The sequence below is a fragment of the Lissotriton helveticus genome, chromosome 3_2 (genome assembly GCF_964261635.1).
Source record: "Lissotriton helveticus chromosome 3_2, aLisHel1.1, whole genome shotgun sequence".
NCBI classification, from domain to species: Eukaryota; Metazoa; Chordata; class Amphibia; order Caudata; family Salamandridae; genus Lissotriton; species Lissotriton helveticus.
Genome location: NC_136062.1, coordinates 357925175 through 357942454, shown reverse-complemented (window position 1 = coordinate 357942454; position 17280 = coordinate 357925175). Strand labels below are relative to the sequence as shown.

Below are 17280 nucleotides of genomic sequence, written 5' to 3'. Positions count from 1 at the left end.
CTGGAGAGCTCAGTTCATAGGCACCGGCGCGGGCCCTCTGGAGAGCTCAGTTCACAGGCACCGGCGCGGGCCCTCTGGAGAGCTCAGTTCACAGGCACCGGCGCGGGCCCTCTGGAGAGCTCAGTTCACAGGCACCGGCATGAGCCCTCTGGAGAGCTCAGTTCACAGGCACCAGCGCGGGCCCTCTGGAGAGCTCAGTTCACAGGCACCAGCTCGGGCCCTCTGGAGAGCTCAGTTCACAGGCACCGGCGCGGGCCCTCGGGAGAGCTCAGAGCACAGGCACCAGCGCGGGCCCTCTGGAGAGCTCAGTTCACAGGCACCAGCTCGGGCCCTCTGGAGAGCTGAGTTCACAGGCACCAGCTCGGGCCCTCTGGAGAGCTCAGTTCACAGGCACCAGCGCGGGCCCTCTGGAGAGCTCAGAGCACAGGCACCAGCTCGGGCCCTCTGGAGAGCTCAGTTCACAGGCACCAGCTCGGGCCCTCTGGAGAGCTCAGAGCACAGGCACCAGCGCGGGCCCTCTGGAGAGCTCAGTTCACAGGCACCAGCTCGGGCCCTCTGGAGAGCTCAGTTCACAGGCACCAGCGCGGGCCCTCTGGAGAGCTCAGTTCACAGGCACCAGCTCGGGCCCTCTGGAGAGCTCAGTTCACAGGCACCAGCTCGGGCCCTCTGGAGAGCTCAGTTCACAGGCACCAGCTCGGGCCCTCTGGAGAGCTCAGTTCACAGGCACCGGTGCGGGCCCTCTGGAGAGCTCAGTTCACAGGCACCAGCTCAGGCCCTCTGGAGAGCTCAGTTCACAGGCACCAGCGTGGGCCCTCTAGAGCTCCGAGCACAGGCACCAGCGCGGGCCCTCTGGAGAGCTCATTTCACAGGCACCAGCGCGGGCTCTCTAGAGAGCTTAGTTCACAGGCACTGGCGTGGGCCCTCGGGAGAGCTCAGTTCACAGGCACCAGCTCGGGTCCTCTGGAGAGCTCAGTTCACAGGCACCAGCGCGGGCCCTCTAGAGCTCAGAGCACAGGCACCAGCGCGGGCCCTCTGGAGAGCTCAGTTCACAGGCACCTGCGCGGTCCCTCTGGAGAGCTCAGTTCATAGGCACCGGCGCGGGCCCTCTGGAGAGCTCAGTTCACAGGCACCGGCATGAGCCCTCTGGAGAGCTCAGTTCACAGGCACCAGCGTGGGCCCTCTAGAGCACAGGCACCAGCGCGGGCCCTCTAGAGCTCAGAGCACAGGCACCAGCGCGGGCCCTCTGGAGAGCTCAGTGCACAGGCACCAGCGCGGGCCCTCTGGAGAGCTCAGTTCATAGGCACCGGCGCGGGCCCTCTGGAGAGCTCAGTTCACAGGCACCGGCGCGGGCCCTCTGGAGAGCTCAGTTCACAGGCACCGGCGCGGGCCCTCTGGAGAGCTCAGTTCACAGGCACCGGCATGAGCCCTCTGGAGAGCTCAGTTCACAGGCACCAGCGCGGGCCCTCTGGAGAGCTCAGTTCACAGGCACCAGCTCGGGCCCTCTGGAGAGCTCAGTTCACAGGCACCGGCGCGGGCCCTCGGGAGAGCTCAGAGCACAGGCACCAGCGCGGGCCCTCTGGAGAGCTCAGTTCACAGGCACCAGCTCGGGCCCTCTGGAGAGCTGAGTTCACAGGCACCAGCTCGGGCCCTCTGGAGAGCTCAGTTCACAGGCACCAGCGCGGGCCCTCTGGAGAGCTCAGAGCACAGGCACCAGCTCGGGCCCTCTGGAGAGCTCAGTTCACAGGCACCAGCTCGGGCCCTCTGGAGAGCTCAGAGCACAGGCACCAGCGCGGGCCCTCTGGAGAGCTCAGTTCACAGGCACCAGCTCGGGCCCTCTGGAGAGCTCAGTTCACAGGCACCAGCGCGGGCCCTCTGGAGAGCTCAGTTCACAGGCACCAGCTCGGGCCCTCTGGAGAGCTCAGTTCACAGGCACCAGCTCGGGCCCTCTGGAGAGCTCAGTTCACAGGCACCAGCTCGGGCCCTCTGGAGAGCTCAGTTCACAGGCACCAGCGTGGGCCCTCTGGAGAGCTCAGAGCACAGGCACCAGCGCGGGCCCTCTGGAGAGCTCAGTTCATAGGCACCGGCGCGGGCCCTCTGGAGAGCTCAGTTCACAGGCACCGGTGCGGTCCCTCTGGAGAGCTCAGTTCACAGGCACCTGCGCGGTCCCTCTGGAGAGCTCAGTTCACAGGCACCAGCTCGGGCCCTCTGGAGAGCTCAGTTCACAGGCACCAGCGCGGGCCCTCTGGAGAGCTCAGTTCATAGACACCAGCTCGGGCCCTCTGGAGAGCTCAGTTCATAGACACCAGCTCGGGCCCTCTGGAGAGCTCAGTTCATAGACACCAGCGTGGGCCCTCTGGAGAGCTCAGTTCACAGGCACCGGCGCGGGCCCTCGGGAGAGCTCAGTTCACAGGCACCAGCGCGGGCCCTCTGGAGAGCTCAGAGCACAGGCACCGGCGCGGGCCCTCTGGAGAGCTCAGTTCACAGGCACCTGCGCGGTCCCTCTGGAGAGCTCAGTTCACAGGCACCAGCGCGGGCCCTCTGGAGAGCTCAGTTCATAGACACCAGCTCGGGCCCTCTGGAGAGCTCAGTTCATAGACACCAGCTCGGGCCCTCTGGAGAGCTCAGTTCATAGACACCAGCGTGGGCCCTCTGGAGAGCTCAGTTCACAGGCACCGGCGCGGGCCCTCAAGGGCTCAGTTCACAGGCACCAGCTTGGGCCCTCTGGAGAGCTCAGTTCACAGGCACCAGCGCGGGCCCTCTGGAGAGCTCAGTTCATAGACACCAGCGTGGGCCCTCTGGAGAGCTCAGTTCACAGGCACCGGCGCGGGCCCTCGGGAGAGCTCAGTTCACAGGCACCAGCGCAGGTCCTCTGGAGAGCTCAGTTCACAGGCACCAGCGCGGACCCTCTGGAGAGCTCAGTTCACAGGCACCAGCTCGGGCCCTCTGGAGAGCTCAGTTCACAGGCACCAGCGCGGGCCCTCGGGAGAGCTCAGTTCACAGGCACCAGCTCGGGCCCTCTGGAGAGCTCAGTTCACAGGCACCAGCGCGGGCCCTCTGGAGAGCTCAGTTCATAGACACCAGCGTGGGCCCTCTGGAGAGCTCAGTTCATAGACACCAGCGTGGGCCCTCTGGAGAGCTCAGTTCACAGGCACCGGCGCGGGCCCTCGGGAGAGCTCAGTTCACAGGCACCAGCGCAGGCCCTCTGGAGAGCTCAGTTCACAGGCACCAGCGCGGACCCTCTGGAGAGCTCAGTTCACAGGCACCAGCTCGGGCCCTCTGGACAGCTCAGTTCACAGGCACCGACGCGGGCCCTCTGGAGAGCTCAGTGCACAGGCACCAGCGCGGGCCCTCTGGAGAGCTCAGTTCACAGGCACCAGTTCGGGCCCTCTGGAGAGCTCAGTTCACAGGCACCAGCGCGGGCCCTCTGGAGAGCTCAGTTCACAGGCACCAGCGCGGGCCCTCTGGAGAGCTCAGTTCACAGACACCAGCTCGGGCCCTCTGGAGAGCTCAGTTCATAGACACCAGCTCGGGCCCTCTGGAGAGCTCAGTTCACAGGCACCAGCGCGGACCCTCTGGAGAGCTCAGTTCACAGGCACCAGCTCGGGCCCTCTGGAGAGCTCAGTTCACAGGCACCAGCGCGGGCCCTCGGGAGAGCTCAGTTCACAGGCACCAGCTCGGGCCCTCTGGAGAGCTCAGTTCACAGGCACCAGCGCGGGCCCTCTGGAGAGCTCAGTTCATAGACACCAGCGTGGGCCCTCTGGAGAGCTCAGTTCATAGACACCAGCGTGGGCCCTCTGGAGAGCTCAGTTCACAGGCACCGGCGCGGGCCCTCGGGAGAGCTCAGTTCACAGGCAAAAGCGCGGGCCCTCTGGAGAGCTCAGAGCACAGGCACCAGCGCGGGCCCTCTGGAGAGCTCAGTTCATAGGCACCGGCGCGGGCCCTCTGGAGAGCTCAGTTCACAGGCACCGGCGCGGGCCCTCTGGAGAGCTCAGTTCACAGGCACCGGCGCGGGCCCTCTGGAGAGCTCAGTTCACAGGCACCAGCTCGAGCCCTCTGGAGAGCTCAGTTCACAGGCACCAGCGCGGGCCCTCTGGAGAGCTCAGTTCATAGACACCAGCGTGGGCCCTCTGGAGAGCTCAGTTCACAGGCACCAGCGCGGGCCCTTGGGAGAGCTCAGTTCACAGGCACCGGCGCGGGCCCTCTGGAGAGCTCAGTTCACAGGCACCAGCTCGAGCCCTCTGGAGAGCTCAGTTCACAGGCACCAGCGCGGGCCCTCTGGAGAGCTCAGTTCATAGACACCAGCGTGGGCCCTCTGGAGAGCTCAGTTCACAGGCACCGGCGCGGGCCCTTGGGAGAGCTCAGTTCACAGGCACCGGCGCGGGCCCTCTGGAGAGCTCAGTTCACAGACACCGGCGCGGGCCCTCGGGAGAGCTCAGTTCACCGGCGCGGGCCTTCGGGAGAGCTCAGTTCACAGGCACCGGCATGGGCCCTGGAAACTTGAGTGGTCTTTGCATAAAATATTCTGAATAGGTAAGATTTTGGGTCAAGGGCATAAACCCAAGTGTTTTTCATCCACCACAGGGAGCTCCACTGTCTCACGATACACAAACACACTCATTTCAATCTCCTCACATACATGCAAGGCACTACACAACTGAAGCCCCACCTACCTGAACAGTCGCATATTCTTCCACCAACCACCCAGACACCTCCATTCCACATGACTCCTACTCTCAACCATCCCACACATACACACAACTGGATCGGAGGACGGGTGTTCTCTTATATCGCCCGAAAGAGTGGAACGCCCTTCCACTCCACCTCAGAGCCTTCTCTCTTTAATTCCGCAGGAAGCTAAAGCCCTGGATTTTGTTAACCAAGGCAGCAGTAGCCACACACATTTGCCCAGCGCCAGGATACCCTTGTGGGTTGAAGTGCACTTAACATTCTACCTGCTTCAGTGGTACATTCTGGGACCATTTTATCCATCAGCACTTCCCATGCTGTGACTCAGAAACTCAGTTGTGATATCAAATGCAAAACTACAAGTTCCAGAATGCAAATCACTTTAGCAGGAAAGGTGTTAGCAGAAAGGGTAAGCCCTGAGAAGATATTATACCTGTTGGCACCGCATGGCAGGTCATAGTTAGTCATAGTTTCTACTGATGCCCGGGCCCTTGTCCAACCAGTAACTCCTGATTTCCCCCCCCTCCCCCAAAATGATTTTTATGGTGTATGAAACCTCGTGCTGCTCTGCCTTATTTGTATGAAGTACTCCAAGTGCTGCTGTTGTTTTTTGGCATTTTGGTACTCGTAGCTATATTTTCTTACATAAATTCAGGACTACAAATGCAGGATGAAAAGATTAGTGTCACAGTAGTTGAGATGCCCCTGACATCTAGCATATGGCTGCCTAAACATCTGGAAAAACAAGCAGGTGGACCTTTTGAAGAGAAGGCCTGGTGGTGAAGTGTCCAGGGAGTGGGACAGCGCTCTCAGGTGTCCCCACTCCATGCGTGTGCAGCTCATCCAGTCCAGGTTTTCATTTACATTTACATTTACATTTACATTTTGCATTCTGGAGCTTGCAGGACTAAGTTTGCTGTGGAATAAACAGGACTGCAAGTACCACAATGCACAGACAACCCTGGGGCGGGTGAACTACTCGGGGAGGGTGGAGTTGGGGAACTCCAGCTCTGCAGTAACTGCTGAACCTGTTGGGCTGTATGAGGACAAATGAAGGCACACTGAATGAAAACTAGAAATATGGCAGCACCTCCTGTTTGATCTCTTCGACCATTCCAGATTTTTTTTTTTTTATCCAACAGTACTGGTATTTTGGGATATATAGGTAGAATGTTCCTTTTATTGCCAATGCGCTTAACATTCTCACTGTTCTTAGTGTTGGAGGCTAAAGAGACTGGAATGAGTGAAAATGCATCCCCGATTCACCCTCGCCATGTGGTAACTTCAGCTGTTTGTCATTTCAACCATCAGCCTTTGCATGCTGGAACTTGTGAAGCTCTACTTGCAATGCTCAACTGAAACTACATGCCCCAGAATGCATTGTTGTGTTGGATAAAGGGTAGGACTTGGCCGTGCCTGTCGCTGTAAATCTTTTAGTGAGTACAAACGATTTGCTGTTGCGCCTTCTGACAATATGAGGGGCCTTTGCCCCCCTGACCATCTTCTGAAGCCCCTGGAGCAGGCTGGGGTCTGACCTGGGCCAGAGGCATTGATGGTGCAGGAGAGATCGGTGGAGGGCGAACTGGCCTCCCCGGAGTTTCTTTGCGTGACTTGAGTGTTTGCATATTCTGCTGGTGTAAAATTCCTCCCGGGACACGTGTGATCACAGCGGCCTCTGTGTGGTGTGGTCGGTGCGTGGAGCGTGGCTGGTGTCTTCGGTCCGCAGTGGAGTTTAGAGATCCCCTAACCTGCGCACTTCTGCCTCTCCTGTGCCGGTGCAGCGCTCCCTCGCTGGCAGCAGAGGCGGCGCTCACACCTCTCCAGCCTGTAGAGTGGTGAGGCTGGGCCTACCACGTGTGTATGTGCGCACTGAATAATTACACCAACACTTGCTTGCACTCAGCCGGAAAGACCCCGAGCGGTCTTCCGCTTGTTTATTTATACCGAGGGGCGAGCCCGCCCCAAGGTTGCGTGTGCGTGCGTGCGTGCAAAGATACAATGTATGTGAGAGCCCGGATGGCTCTCTACATCCCTCCTTTATTTTAGTCTCTTTCTGCAGGCACATTCATAGTCTCTTACTCATGGAGACAAACAAGCAAAGTCCAACAACCGTTGACTCGGCCTAGGATTGGGCCGCAGGTTGTAGCGACGATCCTGGGTCCGAGGTAGTTCGACAACCCCAGCCGGGGTTGTCCTCGGACCCTCGCTCGCATCTTCGACCCTTGGCTGACTCCGCCCGACCACAGGGCCGGGTGACACTGGCCTGGGTGGGGCGGCCATTCGCGGCAGAGTAGGTGTTGGATCAGAACAATTATCAAAGTCCATGCTTTCTTGGTCTCCATGTTCCATTCCCTCGGTCCGTTGACGCACATTGACATTGTCCAGTACTTTCTTGAAACATGAGGCATTCCTCGTCACGGTTTGGCCATTCCTCCTTGCTGTAATCATAGTCCCTTGCACTCGCTCCACTGTCCATACTTCTGGCTCAAAAGGAGTCCGAAACTTCCACCCAGGATGGCGATCCTTGACAACGACAGTGTCCCCCTGCCGGAGGGCTGGTTCTTTGGCATGCCGATGTGCGCTCGCTTTGATGTTGGTGGCCTGTCGCCGGGCCTGTATGGCCTCAGCGTCCCTTTCTCCCGGCACCCACGTGTTGACAGTGGGAATGCCATCCCTTGGAGCTCGCTTGAACAGAACATGAGAGGGAGCACACTTTGTCGTTGAGTGGGGTGTCTGCCGATAGGCTCCAAGGAAGTCGTCCAGGGCGGCCTCCGGGTCTTCGCCGTTATCCACCGCAATCCGCAGCGCTCTGTTTAATGTCCGCATCAGCCTCTCGACTTCCCCGTTGGCTTGAGGCCACAGGGGTGTGATTTTCCGATGTTTGATCCGGAGAGCCTCCAAGTAAGCCTGAAACTCTCTCCCTTGAAAGGGGGGCCCATTATCGGACTTGATTTCTTCAGGGAGCCCCATCGTAGCAAACACTCGGTTTAGGACTTTCTTTACCTGCGGGAACGCAGTGGATGCGATGACTTCCACAACTGGGAATTTGGAAAACGAGTCTACCAGCACTAGCATGTGCCGCCCGTCTGGAAAGCTGCCAAAGTCTATGCTGAGTTGAGCCCACGGGGCCTGGGGCGCTTCTTCCGTGAGCACGGGCGCTGGGGCAGGGTCTCCGCCCGTGATCGTGCATGCGTGGCAGGCCTGTATCATGGCTTCCACCTGGCTGTCCATCGCGGGAAACCACACCTTGCTCCTCAAGCGGGCCTTGGTCTTTGCCATCCCTTGGTGTCCCACGTGAGCCAGGCTCAGGGCTCGTTGCTGGAGACTTTCGGGCATGACGATGAGGTGCCCACGCAGCACCACCCCTTCATCTCCGACGCTAAGTTCACTCCGTATCTGCCACAGCTGCTGCCTAGCATGACGCACCTCCGGCCGGAGGCACGAAGCGCCATCAAGGAAATGGGCCCAGCGATTTCCTTCGAGTGCCTCCCTAACTTTCGCCAGGGTCTCGTCCGTCGCGGTGGCGTCGCTAATTTCCTGGAGCGACATGTTTTCGGGGCACGCCGCTAGGGTGACCATGTGCACTATCTCCTCCACTTCATCTCCTTCAGCATCGAGGGCCGGTGGGGGTGTGACATCTGGATGACGCGACAAGTAGTCGGCAGGGTTGTGTGCTCCTGGCCTGAACACCACCTTGAACCGGTAACCCTGCAGCTGGACAGCCCACCTCTCGATGCGTGGGGGAGCAAGCCGGGATGTTCCCGCGAAGAGGGGCAACAGGGGTTTATGGTCTGTGACCACCGTGAAGTCCTGTCCACAGAGATAGAGGTGAAAGTGCTGGCATGCCCATTTGATGGCCAGCGCCTCTCTTTCAATTTGGGCATACCTGGTCTCCGTGTCGGACAGGGCCTTGCTGGCATAGGCGACAGGCTTCCACTCTTCCGGCCCGTACTCCTGCAGCAGCACGGCTCCCAATCCCACTGGGCTGGCATCGACTATCAACTCGGTCCGTCTCCGTGGCTGGAAGTAGGCCATGACGGTGTTGTCAAGCAGACTGGCCTTGACGGCCTGGAACGCCTTGTGTGCAGCAGCAGTCCAGTCCCATTTCTGATCAGCACGGGTGAGGGCACGGAGAGGCTCCGCTAAGTCGGCCAGGTTCGGGATAAACCGGCCACAGTATGTGGCCATGCCCAGAAAACTGCGGACTTCCGTTTGACTTCTGGGCGTGCTGGCCGCTTTGATGGCTTCGGCCTTCTTCGGGTCAACTTTAAGGCCTTCCCTCGTAAAGATATATCCAAAGAAGTCCACTGACTCCTGATAGAAGGCACATTTAGCGCGGTGGAGGGTGAGGCCGCTATCGGCGAGTCTCTGCAGGGTCGCCCTCAAGTTGGCGTGATGCTCCTCTAGGGTCGTTGAGTAAACTAGGATGTCATCACTCAGGTTGATCACCCCTTTTAGTCCGGAGAGCACCTCGCGAATGGCGTTCTGGAAGACCTCGGCGGCCGACGAGACCCCAAAACTGAGCCGAGTGTAGCGACGCAGCCCCACGTGCGTCGAAAACGTGGTGATGTACCTGCTAGCCGGCTCTAGCTCCAGCTGGTGATATCCGGAGTTGAGGTCTAATTTGGAAAACCATTTCGCCCCGTTGAGGTCAGCTATAATATCGTCCATAGTGGGGGTGATGTGTCGTTCGCGCTTGACAGCGGTGTTGGGGAGCCTCATGTCCACGCACAGACGTATGGCTCCCGGCTGCTTCGGCTTGGGGGCAACCACCAGGGGCGAGACCCAGGGTGTCGGGCCCGACACTTTCTCGATCACTCCCAACTCCTCAAGCTTGCGAAGCTCTTCCTCAACTTGGGGCCTAAGGTTAAACGGTACTCGCCGGTGTCTGAGAGCGACAGGTTTCACCGTCGCATCAATGTGTAGCTTAAACTTTTTACCCTTGAGCTTGCCTAGGCCTTTGAACAGTCCTGGGAAGTCCTTTAGCATGAAGTCAGCGTGAGCCTGGTGTACTTGGTTGGCGAAAAACACCAGTCCCAGATCCTCTGCTGTGTGGCAGCTCAGGAGGGTGCCTTTCTTGCCCTCAGTGATGTGGAACCTGGTCACAGTCGAATATTCTCCGTTGACTACTGTGGTTTGAATCACTCCACGAAGAGGCATGGGCTCTGTCCCGCCATAGGTGTAGATGCGTGCCGCGGACGGTGCCAGCGTCGGCTTTGGGGACATGCGCTCATACTGGTCCGAGTCCATGACGTTCACGGACGCCCCTGTGTCTATCAGCGCGTTGACACTCGTCCCGTCCACTGAGACGGAACACATTGGAGGCGGTCGCCTTTTCGTGGATGCCCGGCTCACGTAGGAGATGACATACACCTCATCGTCTTCGTCGTCCTCATATCTGGGCCGGCGGTCTTGAGCCTCCGTGTCGGGAGGGGGTCTCTCCTGGTCAAGAGACAGTTGTCGGACCCGTTGGGTCACAGTTCTGGCGCGCGGGCCTGCTGCCCGGAACTTCCCTCCCCGGCAGACAGCAGCGAAGTGATTCATGCGCCCACACTTGAGGCACGTCTTGCCTTTGGCACCACACGTGGCCGTGGAAGGATGGTCCACACCACAGTACCCGCACTGGCTGTCCCTTGGCGGGCCACCTCGCGGCCTTGCTGGCGGGAATCTTCTTCGGATCGCCTCCACCCGCTCTTCCTTGATGGCCGGGGCCCTTGCCCCAGACGGGGCGATCACCGGGGTGCGCAGTGCGACCTCCATCTCTTCCGCCCGGGCATCCGACAACTCGTGCGACCTTGCCAGGATGAGGATCTCGTCTAAGGTGATCCCCGGCTGTCGGAGGATCAGCTTTCTCAGCAACTTAGATTTGCAGCCGACGATGATCTGGTCCCTGATCTCGTCGCGAGGGTTGGTGAAGGGACACGTGCTCGCGAGCCGTCGGAGTCGAGTGTAGTACATGTCGACTGACTCGGAGTCCAGCTGCCATGCGCGCTTGAATTTGAATTTTTCAAAATCATTGTTCAACTGAGGGTCAAAGTGCGCGTTGAGGGCCGCGACTGCGGCGTCATAGTTGTCCTCGGCTCCAGTGTTCGGGAGCGATTCGAACAAGTCATAGATCTCCTGACCCCCATAGAGAATGAGGAGCGACCTCTTCACCGTACCGTCGGTTTCTCTTGTGCCCCTGAAGTACAGATTGAGGCGTCCGACCCATGCTCTCCAGCGGACGGCCGCCGTTGCCGGGTCTGCTGATTCGCTGAATGGCGGTATGGGTGCTACGCCGGCGTGCTGATGCGCATGGGGCGCGGGTGCGTGAGGACCTGCAGGGGCGCCTGCTCCGGCCTGTGCTTGAGCCTGTGGTTGAGCGGCGGGCGCAGCTGGCTGCTGCTGAAGAGCCGGCTGGGGGGGCTGGCCAGCCCCGTCTTGGACCGCTCCTGGAGCGCCGTTGTTCATGGCGAGGCGTCACTCTGGCCTTGCTGGTGCTTTCCGGGATGGCGGCGGCGTGAGGCGCAGGGCAGGGGCGCAGGTCACGCAGCGTTTCGAGGCGCCTTAGGGCGTGACGCGGGAAGAGTCAGCAGTGGCGATGGACAGGACCCCAGGGACCAGCTGTGGCGGCAAGGATAATGATGCACGGCCTTGTGGGAGCCAATGTGAATGGAGATGCCTTGTTGCATGTGCCAATGCTTGTTGCTTTTCAATTTTATTCTGATCGAGATGTTTCCACCAAAGTTCCCATAAATTGACTCACAGGCCGTGAGAACGTCCCATCGCCCCACGAGGGCAGGAGCACAGCAGGAGGGGCCTGGCGTCGTGTCTAGCGCGCGCCTCTGCAAGGGCGCCTCATGCGCGGCAGCTCCGAAGAGCGAGGGCGGGCCCAGGGCGGGTCGTCACGTGGCGCTCGCCGGGCCTGCAAGCAGCAGGCGCGCCTCCTCCGCGGTGGCAGGCGGAGTGCGGTAGGCAGGGGCCGCGCAAGCGGGGCAGATGAGCACTCACCCGCAGGACCGTCACCCAGCCGCACGTCAGCTTCCGCCGGTCCCGAGTCCCGCCAGCCGAAGGCGCACCCTCACGGGAGACGCGTGGGCGGGTCTCAGGCGCACGGGGCCAGAGCAGCACAGCGGCAGGCACCGCCGCGCGAGGCAGACACACGCGGATTCAGGTACACCGGCCTCGTCGCCAATGTAGAGTGGTGAGGCTGGGCCTACCACGTGTGTATGTGCGCACTGAATAATTACACCAACACTTGCTTGCACTCAGCCGGAAAGACCCCGAGCGGTCTTCCGCTTGTTTATTTATACCGAGGGGCGAGCCCGCCCCAAGGTTGCGTGTGCGTGCGTGCGTGCAAAGATACAATGTATGTGAGAGCCCGGATGGCTCTCTACACAGCCCATCATGGGTTAACCCTGCCTTGGGAGGGGGAGGGGTGTGCTCGGCACTGCCCCCTGCTCCTCTCGCAGCGCACAGTGTGGCACAGCGCGCTCGGGGCTGCTGAGTGAGAGGAGCCAGCAGTGCCCGGCGAGCAGCCCACACGGGCATGGCAGAGGAGAGATGAAGGTGTCCGCGTGCAACGTGACCCTCTGCCCCCTCCCCAAGACCCCCCCTGGAGTTCCCGACCTTGGAAGCCGCTGGCCCGGAGACGGCGCAAGGTAGGCAGGCATCAGCCACTTAGAAACCGACCTCTGTGACTTTTTGTGTGGCTAGCGCTCCGTGTGCGTGGAAGATGCTTCAAGGCGCTTATTTGTGTAAGTAGCCAACAGATCGCACGGGTTCTGTCACTTGCAACAGTACTCATTTCCAAAGCAAAAGAACTGGCGATAGATGGCTGCCCCACACTGTTTCAGATGCCGTGAGGTGGCATTGCTTCTCAGAGATTGAAGTCGCCCGTGCCAAGTGCTAATAGCGCTGCGCGTTGGTTCCCATGTGTAACTTTTGCGTTTTGCAGTGGTTTTACATGCACTATTTAAAAAAAGCAGGACTACAAGTACCAGAATGCACTTCAAGCACCATGGCTGCTAGTGCGAGTATCATGACTGGCTTATCTCCTCGTCTAGATTTCAGATAACTTGTTTTTTGTGTCTCTGCTTTTGTTCCTTCTACATACCTCAGTGGCAGGCTGTATGCAAACTACCCAGCGGGTGCTCCCATGCCCCGGCGCTATTTTTGTGTTAACGAGGAGCTTAACGAGAACCGCATGGCCGGCGTGTTTGTTTTGATGACAAAAGACACATTTGTACTGCCTCCTGTCTTGGTTTGCAGCAGCCCCCTTGCTTTCTTCTGCTTTCCTGCCCGGTGCAGTTAGCCCCGTGCGCTCCTTGTACTGCGCGGGGCTTATTTACCATATAAAGCCATGCGCCCTGGTAACTCTTACTACTACAGGGAGCAGAGCGCCCGGGACTGGAGCAGGGTGCACTCGGGCTGTACACACCCACCCTCCCCGCGGTCTGCCCGGGACGGTGACCTTCAGAGGGCAGCTGACGTGGATTAGGGGATTTGGCCGATAAGACGTTTACTTGGCTTGTGTTCTTTAGGAAACCTGCGTTCCGCCTTTTCCCCTTGGCTTGCGTTTTTTGTGTCCATTTGAGCCACCTTGAAAGTCTCGAAACTAAACAAACACCCCTCGCTCGCAGCACTGCCAGGCTGATCTGCCCCAGTGGGCCTAATCTGGTGCAGAGGTGCCCTGGTTCACCCAGGCACTAATGGCTGAAGTTTTACTTTGTTAATTTAGAAGTTCCAAGTGTGTAAAACGACAAAAATAGATATTTTGACCAGAAAAATAGCTTGGCAGTGAGCGAACCGGTATAGAAATGCGCTGCTTCAATGGTTCCTAATTGTCTATAAAGCGCTTTAACATAGCTTTTTATATGCAGTTATTTTAACCCAAGTAAAGTTTGTACTACTTTGAACAACATTTAACAGATTAAAAGTCCGATTTTGTAGAGATTTGAATCTGTACCTTGCGGTTCTCGTCAGCGAGGGCTTAGCTCGCTGAGCTACCTAACTCGGTAGTCCGGGCTGTTTCCTTTCGAGAGCCCCTGTGGGTGCCCAGGTGTAGGAGCCACTTACGTTCATGAAGGGGGTTCTCTTGCTTGCTGCCTGTTTCCAGTTACAGCCTGCAGATCGTATCTGTGATTTGTGTTTAAATGTGCGCTCTCGCGACAAAGTTGTAAACCTGATTGATTTGTTGTCGCTGTCTGAAGTTTTTTACACGTCATTGTTTGTCTTTGATGTGATTTGCTGCCTTTGAGACCCGCCCGGGCCCCCAGGCCTGTATCTCCTGGCCCGGGGCCTCTGCAGACAGTTCACAGGGGCGCCTTTGTCTCCCAACAATAGCCCCAGAAGGAGCCCCCGTGGGGGGGGGGGCAAACAACCCGAAACGTAATATAGCTGTCTGGCGGCCGCGCTTCCGACCACAGGATGGAAATGTGAGCACGTACCGGGTGATGTCACTTGGTGGGGTTGCCCCCCCCCCCCTTCCGTGTCTTGAGTGGTGCAGACGGGTGAGGCGTGGGGGTCTGGGGGCTACTGTGGGGGCTGCGCAGGGTTCAACTGCTAATCCCAGCTCCTGAGCCAAGGTGGATCCTATCTGATCCCGGCTGCTGCCGACGCTGTGTCTCGCCTTTGTTCTTGTGCACATCTTTGGCTGAACACTCCCGGCCCTGTGGGTGTAAGGTATTCCAAGGAATTCTTCAGCTTTTAAAACGGAGTCCGCCGTGTTTTATTACCCTGATTAAAGTGATGCAGAGAGACAGCTCACCGGTTGTGTTTCCTGTGTCATCTGTCACACTTTAAACCTCATAGTTTGGCCCTAGCGGGCACCTTGCAAATTAACTTTTAATATAGTGCCTCACTTCTGTTTCTAAGCACTAGCTGTTGACATGACACCGTTTAATATTACTCAATTGGGCCTAGGACACATTGCATGCTAGTTGAATTAGCAGGGGTTCAAATTCATATAGTGCCTTACTTCTGTTTCAAAGAGCTGTAAGCAATAGCTGTTGTCATTACACCGTTTAATATTGCTCGATTGGGCCTGGGACACATTACATGCTAGTTGAATTTGCAGGGGTCAAACGCCAGTCCTGGGCCAGTTGTTAATAGTTGTGATGTACGTCAGAACTCTGGGGTCAGCAGCACTGCATTGTGGGATTCACCTGGGTACGTCCGGGCCTAGGAGCCCCAGTGGGCGGGCTGCGTTGGGTGAAGGAGTGCCCCCCCTGGCACGGGGCCGCCTGGCAGCTCCGAGGCCGCCTGTTTGTCTAACACTTGTAACGAGGAGCCCCGTGGTGGGATTCACTCATTTTGCATTTAAATCAGCGCCGTGTTTAGTTTCCGTCTCCATCTATAGCGTGCGCGGTAATGCTGGTGCGTTGTACGGGCAGTGTCTGCTCACGTGACTGCACGCTGGCCATATGTAGTGTGTGTGACGCGGCCGCCAGTAGTCTTCCGTGTCCGGGGGTCTGTTTTCTTAATCTTCCAGAGCAACCAGCAAATATGCTGACGTCAAACAGGTGTACGAAAGTACAAACCCCTTTCTTCCCCCATAAAGCACAAAGTAAAAAGAGCACGCACCGGCAGGTGCCAACATTTCCTCCACAGGCGCCTTGAAGCCACCAGTGTTCTTTTTGTACAGTAGCAGTTTATCGGTTGCAGGTACTTTCACTTTTCTAATTTTGAGTTTACTTATCCAGGCAGGTCGTGCAAAGAACATATGTTTAAAGCCTGGCCGGGATGGAGGCCCCCGAGCTCGCATGGGGCCCCTGAGCTCGCATGTGGCCCCTGGGTGGCTCTGTGCATCCCCTTCATATTCAACAACCCTGCATTTGGACCGGGCCACTTTGGGCGATAATGGCCTCAGTGTAGAGATTCTTGGAGAGTGTTGTATCATCTGATTGCTTTAGAGCGGGCTGCAGGAGATGGGTTATGTTACTAGAGCATGCTATGCATATTATACTTTTGCAGGAATTGAAACTGAATAGAATTTATTTTGAAAGTTTGTGGTTTTTCCTAGAAAATGCCATACATCCAGCCCTCCTGGACACTCTTTGTTAGAGAGTTCTCAAGTATTGTTGCTCGATAAACCGGAAGTGTCCAGGGCTTCAGATATTTTTTTAGGATATCTTGTGACTACATTTTGTATTGTATTAATATATGCTGTTAATTTATCTTTTTATATTTGGAATTGAAAATTAGTAAAAAGGAAAACACATATTTTTCCCTCATTGGAAAATTGCTAATCCGTTTGTATTTATTGGTACAAACGAGACAAGTCCGGCCTGAAGGGCCCCTAATAACGTGTAAATATAAGGGAACACTACTTTGTCTAAGCCTTCTGCTATCAACCTAATCTTAGAACCATTAAAGGCAGATTTGAGGAACGTAGCAGTTCATGGGACTACTAATAGTCGAATAAATATATAAGTAGAGACCGGCGTTAATAAGACGAGCGAGAAATTATTAGAGAATCCAGTGGCAGTCATTGATGTGTGTGTAGTAATGTTACAACCAAAGTATTTTCTGTTACTGTAGTGTGTCATACTTTCCGGGTACTACAGCGTACTCCCATAGTGCTAAAAAAAGACATCACCGCTAAACCTAAAGTCAGAGCAGGAACTGAAAAACTTCTCCGTAGAACAACTCGGCCTCCAATCTATGAGAAAACCCTGGAAAACACCACAGAGAGCTGCCATCCTGGTGACGGGTAGCTTGTCCTGAAGAAAGCATATACACTCAGATTTTAGTGTCCTCGTTCACTTTTGGTGGCAGTTAGAGAAATGTGTGTGCCAAGCCAGTTGGCATGAGTTCATGGGTTACTCACAGCTTTGGGGCTGGCGCAGTGGCACCTACCAGCTCAAAGTATCAAAGGGATCTCTCGCAGTCCCAGGAGATGCCTGGGAGCAAACAGCGTGGGCTCTGCCCCGACATTTGCCCATGAGTGGGTCTGGTGTCACTTAGGGCTTTTCCCAACACGATCCACTCCAGAATCTGGCGCCTCTGAGTTGTCCTGATGGTGCTCCGTGGCGCCACCAGAAGGGGGTGAAATGCCTCTGTGGTGGTCTGGATTTAACTGGTTGCTGCTGGAGGAGTGGGAAGGCCTGGGGGCCCAAGACAGCTTTGCCTCACTCTTTAGAAGTATAACCATGTTGGATATGTGCTGCAAATAAATTACACGTGTTGCATGTTACTCTTCCTCAACATGAAACACCTCTTACTGTAGTTAAAGGGGGTGGGGGGGGGGGGTGTAGAGTGTGGGAACTAGCTAGGTGTTTTACTGTGGACCTCTAGCCTTGTCAATCCTGATATCCCTTTTAAAAACCCTGGTACGGCCTACTTGAGTTAAGAACCTGCCTGCAGAAGAAGAATGAAGAGTTGCCTCCTGTCTGTGCAAGATTAACCCTCACTGTCTATTAGAGGGGCTCTGTCAAAGCTGCCCCCTCCCATCTGACCTGAATCTCTGTCCCACAGGATTTTCTGACTTGAGCCAGGATCATTTGAATCTACACCTGCTGTGGGCATCGCCTGCTGACTAGGGTACTTACCTCTATAGAATCTAAGTGGTAGGTGTTTAAGAAGGTTCATAACCAAAGGAGGCTGCTGGCCAGA

At 57.1% G+C, this 17280-nt stretch overlaps 1 protein-coding gene across 6 annotated transcripts in view; it reads left to right on the top strand.

Moving 5' to 3' along the window:
- Window positions 1-17280, top strand: part of NAV2 (neuron navigator 2) — an 830108-nt gene that overhangs the window by 682489 nt on the left and 130339 nt on the right. The window contains exon 1 of one of the 6 annotated variants that reach the window (XM_078684231.1): window positions 12145-12326. The exons of the other annotated variants lie outside the window; for them this stretch is intronic. Within the exon in view, the coding sequence (XP_078540357.1) occupies window positions 12229-12326 (98 nt within the window). The 5' untranslated portion in view covers window positions 12145-12228. Of the gene's footprint in view, window positions 1-12144; window positions 12327-17280 lie in introns of those variants that run through there. 6 annotated transcript variants of the gene reach the window in all.